Source organism: Lepisma saccharinum, chromosome 4, assembly GCF_977018435.1.
Source record: "Lepisma saccharinum chromosome 4, izLepSacc3.1, whole genome shotgun sequence".
In the NCBI taxonomy this organism is placed as follows: Eukaryota; Metazoa; Arthropoda; class Insecta; order Zygentoma; family Lepismatidae; genus Lepisma; species Lepisma saccharinum.
In genome coordinates, this window is record NC_139232.1 from 30,927,903 (window position 1) to 30,947,329 (window position 19,427).

Here is a 19,427-nt window from a genome sequence, read left to right on the forward strand (position 1 = left end):
TCGAAGCGGCGAATTTCTAAGGGGATAATTCCACCTTACACTTGATTTGCGGAGAGGTGGCTGCGATTCTTATCTGCACATGGATCTTTCTGTCACGTACGTACTTCTTTCTGGTATCGAAACTTGAGTCAACGTTCATTTAACTAGTGCAAAAATATTTTTCCATTTTTTTTTCAAAACGAAACACAAGTTGAAAAAATATATTCTCATTTTAGCACGCGATCGGGGGGTGGGGCAAAAATACTATTTCCCCCTTGATGATGAGTGGGGGGCACGTCCCCCCCCCCGGGTCCCAAGTCCCTGAGTAGTCAGTTTTGTAACAGAATAACGAAGTGAAAAGTGCGGTAAATCGCAAACGTTGGGTGTAAAATGCAGGAACCAATTTATGTTTTGATTCTACCATTTCCAAAGAATAAATATTTTCACAATTTTTAAAATTCCACAAAATATAGTTTTATATGCTAGGTCACACAATATAAACACTATGACCAAAATTTATCCTAGATTTTTCTTCAACTAGGTGTGTAAAAATGAATAACAAAATAAAATAACTATTCATTTCAGTCCACTTACTGCATGCAATGTCAAAAAATAGTACAAAAACAGTTCTGCTGGAAATCCACTCATCTGGTGGATTGAGTGTAGAAGTCTCCCAAAGGATATAATAATAATAATTATTATTATTATTATTATAGTAAAGCATAATAATAATCATAAGCATGATTCGTGTTCGATAATTGCATTCACCTTTCAACCCCCTCCTCCCGCCACTACCCTTATTGGTTATAAGGGATCTGGCATCCAAAGCAGAACACCATCGTAAAATGAAGCATAACGTAGGGAATACTCAAATGCATGCAGCAAAATTCAAAAATATACTAACCAGACTAAAAAAGAATATTCAGGATGCGTACTCAAACTACTTGAAAAGCATTGAAGGTAGTGTTAAAACAGGGGACATGAAGCAATTCCGGTCCTTCATAAAAAATAAGAAACGACCATCATACGCACAACTTATCTATAATGAAAATCAAGAACTCGACAGCAACAACTCAATTGCCGAAGCGTTTGCGAAACACTTTCACTTTGTTTACGTACAGGAACCATCTTGTTAGGAACCACCAACCCCTCTGTCTGAAACCGACACCCTTTTATCTTCTCTAAATTTTCAGATTATATCAATCGCTGAAGTAGAAGAAGCAATAAAGAACCTTAAACCTAAAAAAACGGTAGGGCCTGATCTTATCTCCTCCTATGTAATCAAGGGGTGTGGTGAAAGTCTAAAATATCCGCTACATATACTCTTCAACCTTGTAATACAAAAATCGAGATTTCCAGATAATTGGAAATTGTCCCACATTTGTCCCATACCAAAAACATCAGATAAATCTCAAATTTCAAACTACAGACCAATTGCGATACTCTCTGCGCCAATAAACTATTAGAACAAATTCTTTATAAACACTTTTTTTGCTCACGTACAACCAATTCTCTCCTCGCAACAGCAGGGATTCGTACCAAAGAGATCTTATAACGGTCAAATATTGAGTAACAGGTAATTAATCTAATTGCCCGTTATTAAGAATTAATTACAATTGGTAATATTAAAATCCGTTGCGAATAAAGGTGTCTAGCGACTGCCTTAGCCAACACTAACTTGCTCAACCACCGTTTTTCGCCCGAATTCGGATTTACATGCATTCATATGGGGAATAGCAGGAAAAGAGCAACTTCTAAACCAATGGACCGAATTGGATGAGTTTTTAACCAGCGGAAGACCACATCATGAAAGTACTGATTCCGAGATTTGAACCTAATCAGAACAGAACTACGGGAGTTATGAATTATTAAAGATCCATCGCTGGATACAATGGGAGACGGTATCCTGGTGAGATGGCCCTCACTGTCCGTGTGTGACACAATAGCGGAGGATTTAGCCTAATCTCTGCACGAGGGGCTGCTACCAGAGGTTAAGGACCTGACTGAGCGTTGACCAGGATAGGAGGACAACGGTCAAAGCACCAGAAACAATAAATAAGCACCTAGACACAGAGACTAGAGCGTCACCTCGTTCAAATCTGGAATAAAAGGGATGATACGGAATAGCGAGAAAACAGTTTGCCTAGAATCGACACCGGAGTGTGAGCTACGCGCGACCTAGCTGCGAGTCGCAATCGGACCCGAGGTCTGGATTTGTTTTTTCCTCGAGTGAGTGTTTTAGAGCCATGGAGTAGAGCAGAGTAGACCCAGGGGGGTCGTTTCCCCCTAGCCGTCAACGCATTCGTGCACATACGTGTGGTATGTGAGAATAACGCCAGACACGTCCACCTGTGTCAATCGTCCGAAACAACGTCCTAAGTTAGCAGAAGTTAATAACATTTAATATCCATGTGTGTCCATGTGAAACCGCGAACGGCTCATTACGTATGTTCGTCTCATCGCCCAAGCCACGTATCTCTACGTACGAGTGACCGCGAAGGACTGACCTATTACTGCGCTAGTTGTCGTATGGAGTCGACAGTGTACGTGTACCGTCATGGACGTCCCTACGAAGTGATCGAGTGATGCCAGGATCCATTTTCGCCAACCAGGATAACAGCGAAGTACGACGCTGGAGTGTGGACGTCTTCCAAAACTGTAGGACCACTTTCACCCTACCCAGGTCAGAGGGAATGCAGCGAAGGTATGATCCAACCATGTGCGTGTGTGAGCGAGATGACGCAAATCTACCGCGAATCTGCGTAAATCAAATCATTGCATAACTTAAATCAGTGCTATGGCATACCTAGATATCGTTATTCCGGCGGACAATCAAGGTTATAGATCAGAGTTTATGTTTACAGCTAAACAATAGTTCATTGAAATATATTTGTACCTTCTGAAAAGCTAAAAGGGTTCGCACAAAGAACAATTACTCACTTTATACTTAAAACCCTAAACGATAAATTGTAAAAGGGAATGTAGCCAAGAAATAGCATGAGTATAGTCAAAGTACTAATTAATCTAACCTTTGTAATTGCCATATTGTCGCAATATGCCATGGAATGAGTGTATGAATGAGAGATCGAGTGAAAGAGGGCAAGATGTACTGTGTATTTATCTGTGCTTTAATATATGTGTATATTCAGAACCACCGTAGTATTATGTAACGTCATTTCAGGTACTTACAATCAAATCCTCCTAGGTTTATTCTCGGTAACTCCGACTGTAGGCACTTACCCTGACCGTATGTAATGTAATTCATGTAATGTTTAATCCGCGTGACAGGTGTCACGGGGAGCGATTCTGCGTTGTTGCGTTGCTTAGTTCAGTTGAGTTAATTTTAGCGCGTAACAATCTGTCACGACGAACCTCGTAGAAATTACAAACTTCATTTCCACTGAACTTGACAACAGAGGCCAGGTAGACGTTATATACACAGATTTCTGTAAAGTGTTCGACACTGTAAACCATGATATTCTCTTGAAGAAATTAGCCTTTTATAACTTCTCCTCTTCCCTCATAGATTTAATGTGCTCGTATCTCAAAAACAGAAAACAATACATAAATTATCAAGGTTGCTGCTCCAATGAATTTGTAGCTGGCTCAGGTGTACCTCAATGTTTTAATCTTGGTCCTTTGTTGTATTTAATGTTAATTAACGACCTACCAAAAACAGCTTAGAAATTCCGAGAAACTCTTATTCGCTAACGATTTAAAATTCTATAGGAGCATTCACAATGACGATGATTCAATTAAATTACAGGAGGATATCGAAAATCTCAACGCATGATGTAAAGGAAATAAAGTTAATCTAAACCATAAGAAATGCAGGGACGTAACATTTACCCGATTGAAATCCCCAATACACTATAACTACGAAATAGCACACACACAGATAGACAGGGCAAACTCAATAACAGATCTTGGTGTAGTGTTCGATGATAAATTATCGTTTCAGTTACATATCACAAAGACTGTTAATGACGCGCATAGAAAACTGACGTTCATTATGAGAAGCGTTGTTATCATTATTTAGCCTATGTGGTAGGCCCAAATTAGAGTACGCATCTATAGTGTGGGTCCACAAACCAGTAAACAAATAGATCTTATTGAAAAAGTTCAAAATAAATTCACTCGCTATATAATTTTTAAGATAGATGGTGCATATCCAAAGATGACACCTTATAACAAATTACTAATAAAATTACACATTTCCTCCCTTGCAAACAGAAGAACCATACATCAGCTCCTTTTTCTTTTCAAACTTCTTAACGACAAATTGTATTCTTCCTCTCTGCTTTCAAAAATAGCTTTCTATGTTCCCCATCCAAAGTTGTGATCAAGAAAGCAACACTTTGTAATTTCCCGCACCCGTACAAAATCCGCAGAAATGGCTCCCCTGCGAAGAATGTGTAGCTTGCATAATGAATGGTTAGAGAGGGGCGTACACTTGGACATATTTGCTAAATTTTCTGAGTATAAACGCTATTTAATGGAAAACATTCTTACTTATTTATTATTATTATTATTATTTTACCTTCTTTATGTGTATATATATACATATATGAATGTAATTGTGTAAGATTTGATTCATTTTTATCCACGGTAATGTATAAGGAAGATATAACCTCTATATGTATTTTTTTTTATTTCTGAAAATGTGTATAAATATTATTTTTATGTATATAAATATATAAAATATAAGACATTTACTGTGCACTGTAAAAGGGCAGATGCCTGTTGTGCGCAGGATAATAAATAAGTAAATAATAAAATTACTATAACTATTGAAGTTTTATCGTTGCCTGCCCCCCCCCCCCCCCCCCCCCCCGCCTACATTTATGAACCTCTTTATGAACGCCTTTATGAACCTCCCTTCCTCCCGACAAAAATTTGTGGTTGCACCTCTGTTCTGGACGCAACAAACTTTCCTACTTTGATTATCCTCGTCAGAAAAAAGGCTTCTTTGACAGCTGTTCTGCAAGTTCAAGTGAAAACCACGTGCATAGCTGGAAGACCTTGATGGAGAAAGACCGCAAATGTCTTGACTATCGAAAAACAATCGACCTTGCACAGAATTTTTTTTTCTTTAACCTGCAGCAAGGGGAAGGGTGGGGACCCGAGGGCGTGTTTCAGATACGTGGAGCACTTTCCCACCAACTATCAGGTAAGAATAATTTGCAAGAAAGAGAGAAATATTGTGTTTACCTATTTCACTGGTTTAGCCCTTAATCCGTGTTACGCAAGGGCAAATATTCAAACTTCCGGTCTAATAAGGCAATTATGTTCGTTGTGATGTAATTACTTGCAAAACAGAAAAACAGGAAGCTTGTCAAAGAGCCAGTTCTTCTTTCATAGCATATACTCAATCCTAAACACTGACCAACAATTTTATTTTGGCATTAATTCAACTGTTACGCAATCAAAGCCGGTTGTCTGCATCGAAGGCTACAGCGCAGAAGAGATTCAGCCATTAACGAGATCCTCTGGCTAAACCTTGTTCGAATTAAAAGTGGTAGGCCTAGATTGCTAAAGGAACATAGCCTTCAAATTTTCCACCCGTTAAAAAGAAATCGTTATGTGTTTTGCATTTCTTTTTCCATTTCACGTCGCTTTTTGTACCTGTACAAGCCCACCGTGCCGGTGAGGATGAATGCTGATTGAATTAATGGCAAGGTCAGGACTCGAACGCGGAATCTTAGACGGTAAGACTTTGAGTCGTGTATTCGGCCAGAGGCACATAGGATGTTAGAGGCTAGATGTTAGTCGGTACAAAAATTGCCTCATGTATTGTTAAATGTTCATTCATTGAGATTTGTACAGTACAAATTAAAACTCAATGTGCAAACGCGATTTTTCAGATGAAACACAAGAATCCTTCAAAGAAGATATTTTTCAACTCCTTCGAAAATTGAAAAATTTAAGTCACAGCAACATGAACATAGATTTATATGGTATCGCAAGAGAATGCTCGTTTAAGCAATATGGAAACAATATTCTAGAGTGAAGCCTGGCTTGTTGCTTTTATTATTATTATTGTCATTCCCAATATTATTTTTGTATTTGTAAGACGTCACTTTTTCCTCTTTACGCTAACAGCAACGCTCCTTATTTCTACAAAGTAAATTAACCTTATATAGGCCAAATACTTTTTCTAAATTACACTTGATATCGCACCAGCCAGCTCGATGGCGGAGCGCGTTATGTGGTCGACTTTCGACATCCCCACCGAAGTTACCGGGTTCAAATCCCCGGCGTGGAGATGGGTGTTCTTTGTAAGTGTTCCTTCATCATATCATCACTCATCCTCATTGTCGCAATGAGCAAAAGGTGGTAGAAAAGCGAAGCTAAATTACATAAATTAAGAATAATGCACTGACAGATTAAAGTTATATTCGTTGATATTGATTTATTTTCCTGTTCCCCTGGCCTCCGAGTCGGAGTGCTCAAATACGAAGTCAGAGGTATCAGCTTCGGACCATGATCAAGACATGGATGTATCGTTATGTTTGTCCAATCATCAAGTCATCATTCATTCTCATCGTCGACATTAACCCAATAAGCGATGAAAAATAACCAAAATAAAAGTACTGAAAATAATGAAATCTTCATTTTCTACAAGACAGACTAAAGTAATTACAGCATTTTCTGTCTCTGTCCAGTATATATATATGAGTAGCGTATACTGGATAGCGTGACTTCTGCAACTTTTGTCTAATCGCAACGAATTAGCCCGTACCGGAGTCCATGCTGAAAACATAAATAACACGTATACCAGTTTTAAGAGACAACTGCGATAGAAGATAGTCAAAATTTACTTCCAGCTATTTCTAAATATTCTTTATAAATTGTTTGCAATTTGAAGCCTTTTATTAGTGTACTAATGTATAGTAGCCCAAATAAACGTCAATTGGTAGATTTCTATTAAATTTGCTGATAAGATTATAGGTAAAACAATATAACAGAATTGGTGGAATATAAATACAGGCTTTAATATTCTCGCACTCACAATATTTGTGACTTCTGGAATTAAAAGCTTTCATTTCATTAAATGTGATAGTAAATAGTGACGTATTCTGAATATTTAACCTAGTTTACCGCAACAACTCTTATTTATTGTTATATATATTTATTTCAGTAAAAGCACCTGACATTGATTTAATACCAGCTGAGTTAATTAAATATGGTGACAATATGTGAATATGTCAAATTCATAAATTAATTTGTTTAATGTGAAATAAAGAAGAGAACCCTTAACGGTGGAAAGAATCCATAATTGTTCCTGTGTTTAAAAAAAAGGTGATAAAATGAACTGCAATAATTACTGTGGAATTTCTCTACTCTCAACAACATATAAAATATTATCTAACATTCTTTTAACAAGACTAACCCCATATGCTAATGAAATTAAAGGTGATTATCAATGTGGATTTAAACGTAACAGATCAACAACAAATTTTTCACATCAGACAGACACTTGAGAAAAAGTGGGAATATTATGAAAATGTCCATCAGCTATTCATTGATTTTTAAAAGCATATGATTCAGTCAAAAGAGATAAATTATATAATATATTAGTCGAGTTTGGAATACCTGAGAAGCTTGTTAATATGATAAAAGTATGCATCAGAGAAACAGAAAGTAAAATTCGTGTGTTTATTAATATGTCTGACAAATTTACAATCGTGAGGGTTAAAACAAGGAGATGCATTATCTCCATTGCTCTTTAATTTTACCTTAGAATACGCTGTTAGGAAGGTAAGAGAAACTAAAGAAGGACTAAAATTAAATGGTGTGACTCAGCTGTTAACATATGCATATGATGTAGACTTGCTGGGGGAAAGGTGTAAATACAATTAAGAATAATGCTAAAATATTTTGCAAAGCAGCTAAAGAGATAGGTTTGGAAGTTAGCAAAGAGAAAACTAAATATATGCTTACAGGCCGAAACCAAGTATTAGGTAATAATCAAAATCTAATTATTGATAACAACTCATTTCAACCAGTTTCCAAATTCAAGTACTTAGGAGTAATACTAACAAATGAAAATGATATTAAAGAGGAAATAAAAAGCAGGCTTCATTCAGGAAATGCATGTTACTTTTCTCTTCATGAACTTTTGTCTTCTCGTTTAATATCTAAGAAACTAAAAGTTAAAATATACAAAACAGTAATTTAGTCTCTAGTATTATATGGATGCGAAACTTGGTCCCTTACATTGAAAGAGGAAAATAAATTGAGAGTATTTGAAAATATGATCCTTAGGAAAATATTTGGGCCTAAGAGGGATGAGGAGACAGGTGAGTGGAGAAGGTTACATAATTTGTAATCATGTCCAGATATTATTAAAATGGTTAAATCAAGAAGACTGAGGTGGGTAGGCCATGTGGCACGAATGGGAGAGGAAAGAAGAGTTTATAGGATTCTTGTTGGGAAACCTGATGGTAGGAGACCAGTAGGAAGACCAAGACAAAGATGGAGGGATAATGTTGAGATGGACCTAAAGGAAATTGGTAGGGATGGAAAAATAGTATATAGATCTTGCTCAGGATAGGGACAGATGGAATGTCTGTGTTGCTGCAGCCATGAACCCTCGGGTTCAAGAAGGCTAGAGAGTTAGTTAGTTAGTTATATTTATTTTACACGACCATTTAGATTAATTAGATATGCCCTAATAGAAATAAAACACTATTGCAGGCATGCAAGTAAAACAAAAGGCGCATCGCGTGTTGTTCTTCAGAAGGGTGCGTTAGAGTGGTGTACTCTTAAATAGTTTACTTGAATTCTGGTTTAGAAGCTTGTTTTAATAGCTTGCAAAACATATTATGAGCAATTACCCATAAATTGAAACTAAATGTGTAAAACTAAAACTATATTAAAAAGAGGTTGGTGTACCGTAGGTAAACGCGTTAACATGGAGAATGATCCACGGCGAGTAACTAATAAAATAACAAGCAATTTATTTTCGTTATAAAAAGATGATAGGAAGCTTTCACTACAAGAAATTGTCATTGATGGTCTTGTCATTTTCTTCTCTGAAATTTAGTTAGAGAACTACAGCTACGTGTTTGTTTATGTAATTCCGTTACATATATTACTAATGCATTGGAGAAAGTATTCACTTACCAATCGCAGGGCGAAATATGCAGAGCGGAAGATCTTCCTTGTTCCTGTGGACAGCGTTCTCTGCCATGGCTTTCGTGAAGGCGTAGGTATTGGGCCACTTGCCGACTATCCTGTGGAAGAGTCAAGGATATGTCTCACTAACTAGCTTTGGAGCTGCAAAGTAAGAGCTCGGGTAAAGAAAATTCAGCGGGAATTCCCTGGCCTAAATTAGAATAGTATCTTCTTGTCGTGTAAAATCGTTATCTCCTGCGTTAGCATCTAGCCATTATTTATTATGATAATGATAATCTATTTTGGTCTCTTTCCTCCTTGCACTGCATGTTTTCACATAGCAATTTCTTGCTTTTCTACTAGTACTAATTTAATTTCTCCCACTGCACGTCCTTGGTGCATCGTGTGGGCGCTCAGTGCACTTCTCGATATCTTGTTTGCATTGTCATGATTAGGTGTGTTTTCAAAGAACAAAGTAAAGTCTTTCATTTCATTTCATTTGAATTGAATTGTTGTTTTAAATCCACTTTATACACATAAAGGCTAATCAGGACTGGAGCCACGGTTAAAAGTGGGATCCGAACCACCGTGCTATGTGCATCCACCGGGTATCGAACCTGGGACACTTTGATTACATGCACAGAACCTACAGAACCACTAACCATGCTTTCTGAAAATTACAAACTTCCTCCTTCCTGTTTCCATGAAAACATTTTTCAACTGTTTTAGGTGCTCAGAAATAAGATTTAAGATCAGGTTTATTAAAAATGTTTCTCATTTGACCTTAAAAGAATTTTGTTTGAGCACAGTAAATTTATCTTCTCTTAGCTGTCTACTTAGTACATATTTTCCTTAAATTTAATCATATTTTTTAATTCATTTGAATGGGCACAATTAAGAAGATGAATTGTGATTTTGTAATTCTTGTAATTATCATCAACACCATCATTTTTGCTTATTGTTCGGAATCCTTTATTTGAGGATATATTTTCTGACTGGGTAAACAAAAAAAATGTAAAAGTGAAATACACACTCCATATGTACTATTCAGAAGTAGCCTATATTAAATTTGGTTGTCGCCCATAGAATATTACGTCTCCTTTCCACTTCCACACTAGCTTTTTCCAGACAATGTTACTGATAGCAGCGAACTTAAATGGTACTTTAGTATCATACGGACTACCTCATTTGTCTACGATAAATTATATTTCCCTCGCAAACATGAGTCATTCGGTTAGGTTAGGTTAGGTTCCATAAGCGGGAATCGCATTTGGCGGAATACGATTTGGAAATAGTCAGTATAATACTTAAGTACCACTTAAATTCTAAATAAGAACTGATGGGAATGTTGTAAGTAAATGGTTTCAAATTACAAATTTAATGCTGATCTTTTATTTTTCTCCATGTGGTACTCTATCTGGAAAAATCTATAAATGATTAATGCTTATGCTATTTTTCCTCATTAAATATAATATTCCATGTTACTTAAATGAGAAAGAAGTGCTTACGTTGGAGTGAGTGTTTCGAGAGCTGTATCATCCATATACTGCAAGCATTTCTCGAACTTCTCGTGATCCAAGGGTGTGGGATAGAGCTCCTCGTCGATTTCCTTCCGTGGACAATGGCAGTACGCAGTGGAAACATGTACGACAGCCTGCAGGAGATGAATTGGTAGAAATATAACAAAGTCTGTTCTATACATACACATTTGATAATGTACGATATATACGATTATCAAACATGTCCTTAGAGAGGAAGAAAGGTAACACATCGAAATGCAAATGAAGATCAACTCAAACTTTAGTAATTGAATTTATATTCAGCTGCAGTCATGGTTACCCACGTTTCTTGCTGTACTTCGAAACAAGTGGCTCGTTTCAAGGTTACTGTTACTTGATTCCCTTACATGCAGATTGTGTTTTTATGCTTGAAACAGAAAAATTCATCAGTAGATTACATATAATAACATTTAAAAAATCTCTCTCACGTTCGACTCCTTGCTCTTCCTGGAGGAAACAGTACCTTTCGTCATTGTTTGCGCTAGCACACTCACCGTGCAGGTCAAAATTTGTTAATATCATACACACGTTTATATTTTTGCTTTTGTGGCCTCCCTGATGGCGCAGTGGTAGCGTCGTCGCCTTGCAAATAAAGGAGTCCCGTGTTTGATACCCAATGGAGGCACATAGTGGTTCGGATCTCACTTTAAACCGTAGGTCCAGTTCCGATTAGCCTTATTGTGCATAAAGTGCACTTAAACCACCAAATCGATCAATCAATATTTTTGCTCTTGGGAGCACTTCATTGGAGTTTCTTGAGATAGCTAGTTATTTCTTATCCAATATTAAATTTTAGCTAATACTAAAGTATATTGTCTCTAGACTATATACAGCACCGAACATTTGCTTAGGTGAGATATTTATATCTGTAGGTATTCGGCGAGACGGGAGTAAATCAGCGATCCCTGGACCAGAGATTCGCATTCATTTTCGCATTCAGAGAAATGTTGCAAGAAAGAGTTAGTAAAGGCAACGAGCAAGAACAATTACTTATAATTTACACAAACGAAACATGCAAGAGATGGAGCCTTGAAACCACATATTCGTGAACACATATGTTCATGTAATGCACGTGATTCGTCAATACCGCTTAACTGTAAAGTGACAGTACCTTGAGGTTCTTCATCTCCTTGCACAGCTTGAGAACATCCTTCGTCCCGTGGACGTTGATGGCCATCGCCAGCCGAAGCTTCTCGTCGAAGCGAACGGTGGCTGCGGCGTGGAAGACGATATTCACCTGGCTCAGGAGCTCCTTCCGGTCCGCCTCGCCCATGCCCAGTTGGCGCTGGGAGCAGTCGCCGGCCACGGGCAGTAGCTTCTGAGAGAAGTCAGGATTCTCCGACGACAGGCGGGAGAACAGCTGCGGGAGAAGAAATGTATAATGTGTTCAGAAACCAGGCAAAGAAATATCATTTGAAGAGTAATTAGCTACACTGAAATTCCCACGAAATGTTTCAGTAAACATCTTAGAAGAAGACTAGGTTTCTGTTCTAACAATTGGTCATTGATGTATACCCACAAAGAAAGATCGCGAAGTGGTTGCTCTGCTACATGGTATCGGTCCTGGAACATATTTTTCGAGTTGACGAAATGATTCCGGAACGGCACTGAAATGAAGATATCCGTTCCAAGGGATGCTACATGAGATCATCATACGATGTCTGATGGGTAGGCAATGCCATTCGGAAAATTGAAGTCGCATGGAATAGAAATGATACCCTCATTGGCGGCGATTGGGTGTCAAAAATGGGAGGGCAAGAACAGTTTACTTTCTATTGATTGACAAGGTTAAGAGACCACAGTACGGACAAAACGTAAAGGGGGGGGTAACGCCCCTCCCTATTCACCGCCACTGGATACCATACCGAACACGGTTGGGTGTCATACTGTCTTTTCGTACTGTCATGCTCTACGTTGGATGAAATCGGGTGCACTTCTTGTGTATTCTTGCTTTATCGCGTCGTCATACACATTGTTTTTTGGTCATATTTCGTTATAGATTTTTCTCAATTTGTTATTAGAAAGTAGATCATGCAGAATCTGTTGACTTCCTAGTGCAGAGGGGTGGTATCATTTGGATGTGCTCTCCCCTTCACTTTTTTCTGCCTTGTATGATCTTTAATATGCTTTATATGCTGAAATAGGCTAATTAGTGTCGACCTATGGTTCAAGTCGGATCCGAACAGCTCTGCAATCTCCACCGGGGATCGAACCCGAGACACCTTGACTTCAATGTGGAAACGTTATCACTACGGCTGCTACATTAGTGGCAACTTCACCTATCACACAACAGTGTATCATAGGATATATTATTTTGAGACTTCTGCGTTTTTATTCCTCACTGGAGAACACTCCAAACTTCAGAGATAAATTATCCGAATCATTGTGTATGCGTAGCCTATGCATCATCCTGTCAAGTGATATTCTTTTGATTGGATATCTGATCTTCTGTGTTGTTCCGAAATCTACAATTGAGCAGTATAAATCTCAATTTCACGACCTTTCCTTGATATTTAACTTGTTCATGCCAATAAATCATTTTTATTATCTCTGATATACAGAACAGAAGTTCTGGAATCAGATTGCATAATAGAAAAATAGCAGGGAGCATTATGAAGATGATTACATCCCATTTTTGAAATTCAAGTAAGGTTATTTCCTTTTACAGATATTTATTAATTGAAAATCTGACCAAATGTGGGCGATTTATAATATAGACTACTGTTATGCAAGCGCCAAGTAAATAAAGTTGACAAATCAGTATCGAAATCGTACTTCGAAGTATAATTTTGAACTCCAAAGTTGTATAATGAATGAATAAAGGAAGGATAATAAATCATCACTAATATTATCGATTACATCTATATTGAATAAGTTTCCATACATCTGTAGCCTACAGGTTTAAATTATGAAAGCATGCATTCACAACCAAGTGACGTACCACAGCCACGAGATACTCACAGGGTCCTTCAAGATGTCCTGGAACCGCTCGTTGATGCTCTTCCCCTTCTTAGGCCTGATGAGGACGTAGATGGCTCTGACGTCATGGCAGGTCCTCAGGAGCTTCTCCAGGAGGACTTTGCCCATGAAGCCCGTGCCTCCGGTAACGAAGACGGCGCTGCCCCGGTAGAACTCCAGGATCGGGCTGTAGTCGGGGAGGTCGTTTCCGTTCACCTCCTTCATCTTATCTATCAATTAATGAAGAAAAGTATCATTTCTCACTTTCTTCCTTTTAACACGAGTGAGCGGTTGAGCGCCACTCGCTTAGAAATATTGTAATATTGTCACAACTGCTTTATAAACGGGACTGGTATTCTACGAAATTAAACGATGCTGCTGAAAATTATTACAATGTTAACAAAAAATTTAAAGAAGAGCGCCACGCCGCCTATACGTGTAAATGAATGGTATTTTGAAAGGAACTCTTTCGTGTAGGGTGGATTTAATGCATTCAAACCAACTGTCTCGTAAATTTCTGTTTTGTTGCCAGATTAGTGAATTATAATTTTCTGAGAAGCTGTCAGAGTTACAAATATAAAACTGGGCAGTCTTGAAGACATTTAAAAATTTAGTGTAATGAAATATAAATTATATCGATTTTTTCGTTTATATATGAATGTTATTTCTTACAATTAAGAAACTACAGAATACTTATGACACAATTTATTCATTTTCCTATTTGTTAAAATGTAAACTACATGTTGTTAAATAAACAATTTATAAAATAATAATTTCGTACAACTGTACAACATTGCTTCACTACATTATAGCAACAACGTCACAGAATATAAACTGTTAAGTTAAATGCGGCCTTGAACATTTAGCCATCTTTATACTCTTAACAGTATTGCTATATTTGACGTTGCTTTTCTTCCCCTTTTAGGGTACTCGCACGATGAAGATGAAAGTGACGAAGAGACACAAAAAGTTGCGTACACAGCCAGAAATCGAGAGTGGATTTCTCTCTGATTTTTAATTATCTGTGTCTTTCGATTGAAGTGAAGCAATGACCATAACCATAAATCATGATTGCTAGAGATACAAAAGAAACTGGTGGACCTGTCCACTGCTAACTTAATACAATTAGCGTTCTTGTGAATAACTGACTAAATCAGGAGACCTATCTTAACCCAGTAGAGTTACAGAAAAACATTGAATAAACTGAAAATACTAAAATAGTGTGCACTTTAAGCAATATTGACAAAAGACATCGAGAGGCTTCCTAAAATTTGAAGGCAGAGGTTAAAACAAGGTGCGAATACTGTGAATACCTTAAACATTAAGGTTCGTGTGAGATGGTTCGTTTTTGCCAATATTGTCTCTCGTTTGAAAATTGGAGTGCTCATTAGATTAGAGAAAATACGGTAATACGTTCATCAACTGTAATACGTCTACCACTTTCAAAGTTTGGTACTGCCTCTTCCATGTCTCCCATTGTTGAACTGCTGCCAAGCAGCTACCAGCCTATCATTACTTTTAAAATATGCCTGCACCGCAAAAGCACCGTGTCCAAGACCCAATGCTCCATGCTACAGAAATTGCGTCCCTCAGTTTCATTCACTTGGGACTGAATAAATTCTCTGGGCTGCGAATATTCCAAAATTCTCGATGCGCGGTGAAAATCTCGAATTTCACACTTAGGCTGTGTCCGAAAGGTACAAAGTACAGACTTGAAGTATGGTCGTGACGGAAGTGACGTCACCAAGTGCAGTTCGAAAGCGCGAAGTTAACGAGGAATCAAGACCGCAGGACAGATTACACCAAGTTGCAGGCTCGGTCACGTGACAAGTAGACTTGTTCATTTGTTTGAAATCGCGGAGGTTGAAAGCCAGCAAGTTGTTAGTTAGAGTTCTTCTGATATGTGAAAATGTATGCATAAGAACATTTGAAATGCTATGTGATTTCTGTGGTGAAAAACAAGTGTTTAAAACGTGGAAAACCAACGTATTCTCGGTTATATCTACTGATCGTATTTGGCGCTGCAGTCGAAGTGCAGTTCGAAAGACTTTCACTTCCAGTCCACGATTTCAAGACCGCACTGCAAGACCATACTCGGAGGATGCTCGCTTAAAGTTCTCTTACTTCTTTCGGACACGGCCACTATTTCCCCTTCAAGTGATTGTTTTTGCACTTCTGGAATAAAAACTGTTAATATCAAGAAATTTCAGACACGGATAGTGCATAAAATATCAGAAATTAGCCTCTTCGAAATAAGATCGTTTGGAATGTCTCGGGATTACGAAAAATAGAGAAATCATTTAGTCTTGACAATTCACACCCCGTCATTTTGAATTTTTTTTTTTTTTTACAATAGCTACATTTTGGCACGTAAAAACAGAGGTACCGTAAGGGACAGTAGATTAAGTGGTCTCCGTTTGATATCTGTGCACTGTAAAAAATTCAAAAAGACAAAGAACTGTTCATCAACAAAGTGACAGGTTTTTGAAAAAAACAAAAACAAGACGAATCCAGTTTCTATCTAAATAGTAGACTCTCGAGTCAACTTGTATTTTCAATTCAATTTTAATTTTATGATTTGTAAAGTAACAATAATAATAATAATTTCTATGACTGAAGGGCAAAATTCGAAATCTTACTCTGCCCCCCCTCCCCGACAAAAATCCTGCGGGCGCGCTTGGTTACAATGTCTTAAAAATGCCAATTTGTCTAAAGTTTTGTGCAGTCAGGGACACTTCTGGGTCGTAACAATTCCATTAACTAAAAATGTGTAACAACAACTTACAATCGTTACAATCCAGAAGTTTTCATGACTGTACGTATGTAGAACAAATGAGTGATTTAATGATGTCAAGGTTAATTTTGCTCTTGATAAATTGAAATGAATAAAGCTAGTAGTATTTTGAGTGAAAACATTCAAATATTACACCATAGAAGTTCGATCAAGCGATATTAATTTTAATAGACCTTTTTCTATCATTTCGATAATGATTGCGGTCTGATGAAAATGACTAATACGAGCGACAGAGGAGACCTCGTGTTGATGGAGAGAAAACGCAGCCCTTTAAGGCCAGGAGTGGATCTGTGGCCTTCGTAATTCACGCTCAGGGCATTAGACATTCATGGCCCGTGCTTCGTAACGGTGAATGGAGAAATTCACAGCTTTGAGGTAGACCATGGCTGGGCAGGTGACGTGAGACAGTTTCCGCTGGTAAGCAGATGCTTGCATGCACGAAAAATGGATTGGTTGTGTTGCGGCTTCTCAATTGTTCAATTCAATTCAATTTTCCTTTATTTAAGGGCGAGGTTCAGCCTGCGGCTGTTCTACCACCTAACCCCAATGGATACATATACTATAAATATAAATAACTTCAAAAGAAAGAAAAGAAAGAATAACAAGGAAGACACAAAAAGAACAAATACAAAAGTGAGAACAAAGGCTCGCTTACACACTCAAAAGAAAAGGAAAGAGTAGAAGAGTGCCTCGAAAATAAAATCGATGTACTCAAATTGATTTGTGGATAACAATAGGTACTCAAAAAGGTTGTCGTATCGCGGTGTGCTAACCACTCTGCCAAGATTGAAGATTGAAGTTAGCAATGATTTTTGAGACACTATGTATCTGTGTGTGTGTGTGTGTGTGTGTGTGTGTGTGCGCGCGCGCGTGTGATTATTTATTACAACATACGTCAGTGTTAAAATACTTAACTAAGTCAGTAACTCAAAGATGGTGTTGTCACGGACGCAATGCAATGGCAGCTGCCACTACTTGCGAAGGACGACGTGACTTCCGGTCGGACGTAAGTTTGTATACCCAAATATACTGTAGACAAATGAGGCACAGGCGAAGAAAAACGCACAACCACTGATCGGTCGCACGGCAGCTGCTTTACTGGACGCGACGAACGTCTCGACGCTACTGTCAACTCAACCTCTTTCACAGCGGGCGCGGCTCTGCTCGTCTTACCTACCTGCGAGACTTACTATGGCCGTTACGCGCGCTTATTCACGCATGAGGGTTGACCTTAGCTTTATGTAAGACGCAATTCATCTGCGTAATATATATATATGTATGTTCATATAACTATAACTGTGTGTTATTTCACTCTCCACTATAGATAGCCTTTCAGTAACACACACACAGAGAGCTGCAAATTATGGTAATCCTAGCCTGCCTCAATCTTCCAAATACCTTATGTTCTAATTTCACCTCGGCTAAAACTCAGACGGCTAAATGGGATACTCTGACCCCTCTCAGGTACGGGCTTGGTGAATAAAGCATTGAGAACTTAAGGGTGTTGTTGGTGAATCATAAAATAAATGAACGACTCTTCTCAAATTTTAAGATTGGCAACTGCATCTTCTGGGAGGTTACTTTGACCTTTCTTTTCATTCATTTTTATCCAGGAGATGGTTTATTTCCAATACATACGAAAGCTTACATTACACTCAAGTTACAATTTACAGTCCATGAATATCCTTAAATTTAAAAGAAATACAGAATCCCCTGTTCGTTTATATTCGATTCGATGAATCCAGAATTCTAATTTGCTGCATGTCTCCACGGGAAAAATCCAAATATGTATATGTGCAGGGAATAGTTACGTGTGTATGTGTGTCGCTAGGAGGAAGCCGTACCAGGGAAGAGAACCCTGTCGTTTTTGCAACCGTAGACGAAGCTTACGGCCTACCATTCAGTAGCAGACAAAAACTTTCGTACGTGCCCCTTCCTACAGTATTGCGACCAAAATGTGTCACGAGTGTCGATGTTAATATGGGCAGGATTTTAAGCAGAGTAGAATCTACGGGCTCCACTGAGTACTTGGGATCGAGAAACGTTAATAGGCAGAGCTTGCATCAAGATACACGCCAATGATAACATTTCCATTGAAAAACGAGACATATTGCATTGCATGTCTAGTTTTGCTTCCTTGCCCAAATAAGTCTACGTTGAATAAATTTTGAAGAAGGCCAAAATAAAGTTCGGAGATCTGAAATTCTATCATTTATCCGTAAGAATGAGAATATATGGGTCAACAGTGACAAATACATGTCCAATAGGCAGGCGTCATTAACCTCAAAGGATTTCGGCCTATCCTAACCTGTCGTCCCATAACATTATAAATTTCGAAGTATAAATTGTGCTTAGCGAAATACAAGGTATCTTTATTCCCAAGTGTCATTAGATGTTTATATCGTAGAGCCGACGCTGATGGAATGCGTGCAAACTAAGCTCCGCATTTACTTATATACCTTTCCAATCGATCCTCACTTGTTAAGCATTACGTAATTTGCACAGCGCGACTTGCGACATTTCCAAAAACTAAATACTCATCAATGTCTATATTCACAATCTCAATATCAAAGTTGAACTAATTTCCACGTTGCAGCAAAACCAAATAAAATTGTATAAGGGGAACGATTCATCTCTGTTAATAAGGACTAAACTCGAATCATTCCCCGTTGCAACTTGAACCTTATTGAATACATTAAACTTAAAAGAACGGATTCGATCTTCCCATTGTTGTTAAACGAAATCTATGTCAATCTAAATCATAAACATTTTTCTGCCGTGAAAGAACACAGATTTACATATCCAATATTAAAGATTCGGTAAGAAAATTAACATATAGATTATTACATTAGGCTGCGTTTACACTCATTGTTACAATAAAGAAAATATTAGTGGATTATATAAGTCTAGTAATAATCTTTCTATTTATCAAAAATTATGAAATGTGAAATATTAATAATCAAATAATAAGAACCAACTAATATTAAATATCCAAGAATAATTAACGGCACATGGAT

At 37.8% G+C, this 19,427-nt stretch overlaps 1 protein-coding gene across 1 annotated transcript in view; it reads right to left on the reverse strand.

The window, feature by feature from the left end:
- wat (waterproof) overlaps positions 1 to 19,427 on the reverse strand; it is a 61,796-nt gene that overhangs the window by 11,369 nt on the left and 31,000 nt on the right. Inside the window, exons 2-5 of the mRNA XM_083120384.1 lie at positions 13,620 to 13,846; positions 11,770 to 12,018; positions 10,608 to 10,753; positions 9,109 to 9,218 (exon numbers count right to left, since the gene is read on the reverse strand). Of these exons, the coding sequence (XP_082976510.1) occupies positions 9,109 to 9,218; positions 10,608 to 10,753; positions 11,770 to 12,018; positions 13,620 to 13,841 (727 nt within the window). The 5' untranslated portion in view covers positions 13,842 to 13,846. The remainder of the gene's footprint in view (positions 1 to 9,108; positions 9,219 to 10,607; positions 10,754 to 11,769; positions 12,019 to 13,619; positions 13,847 to 19,427) is intronic.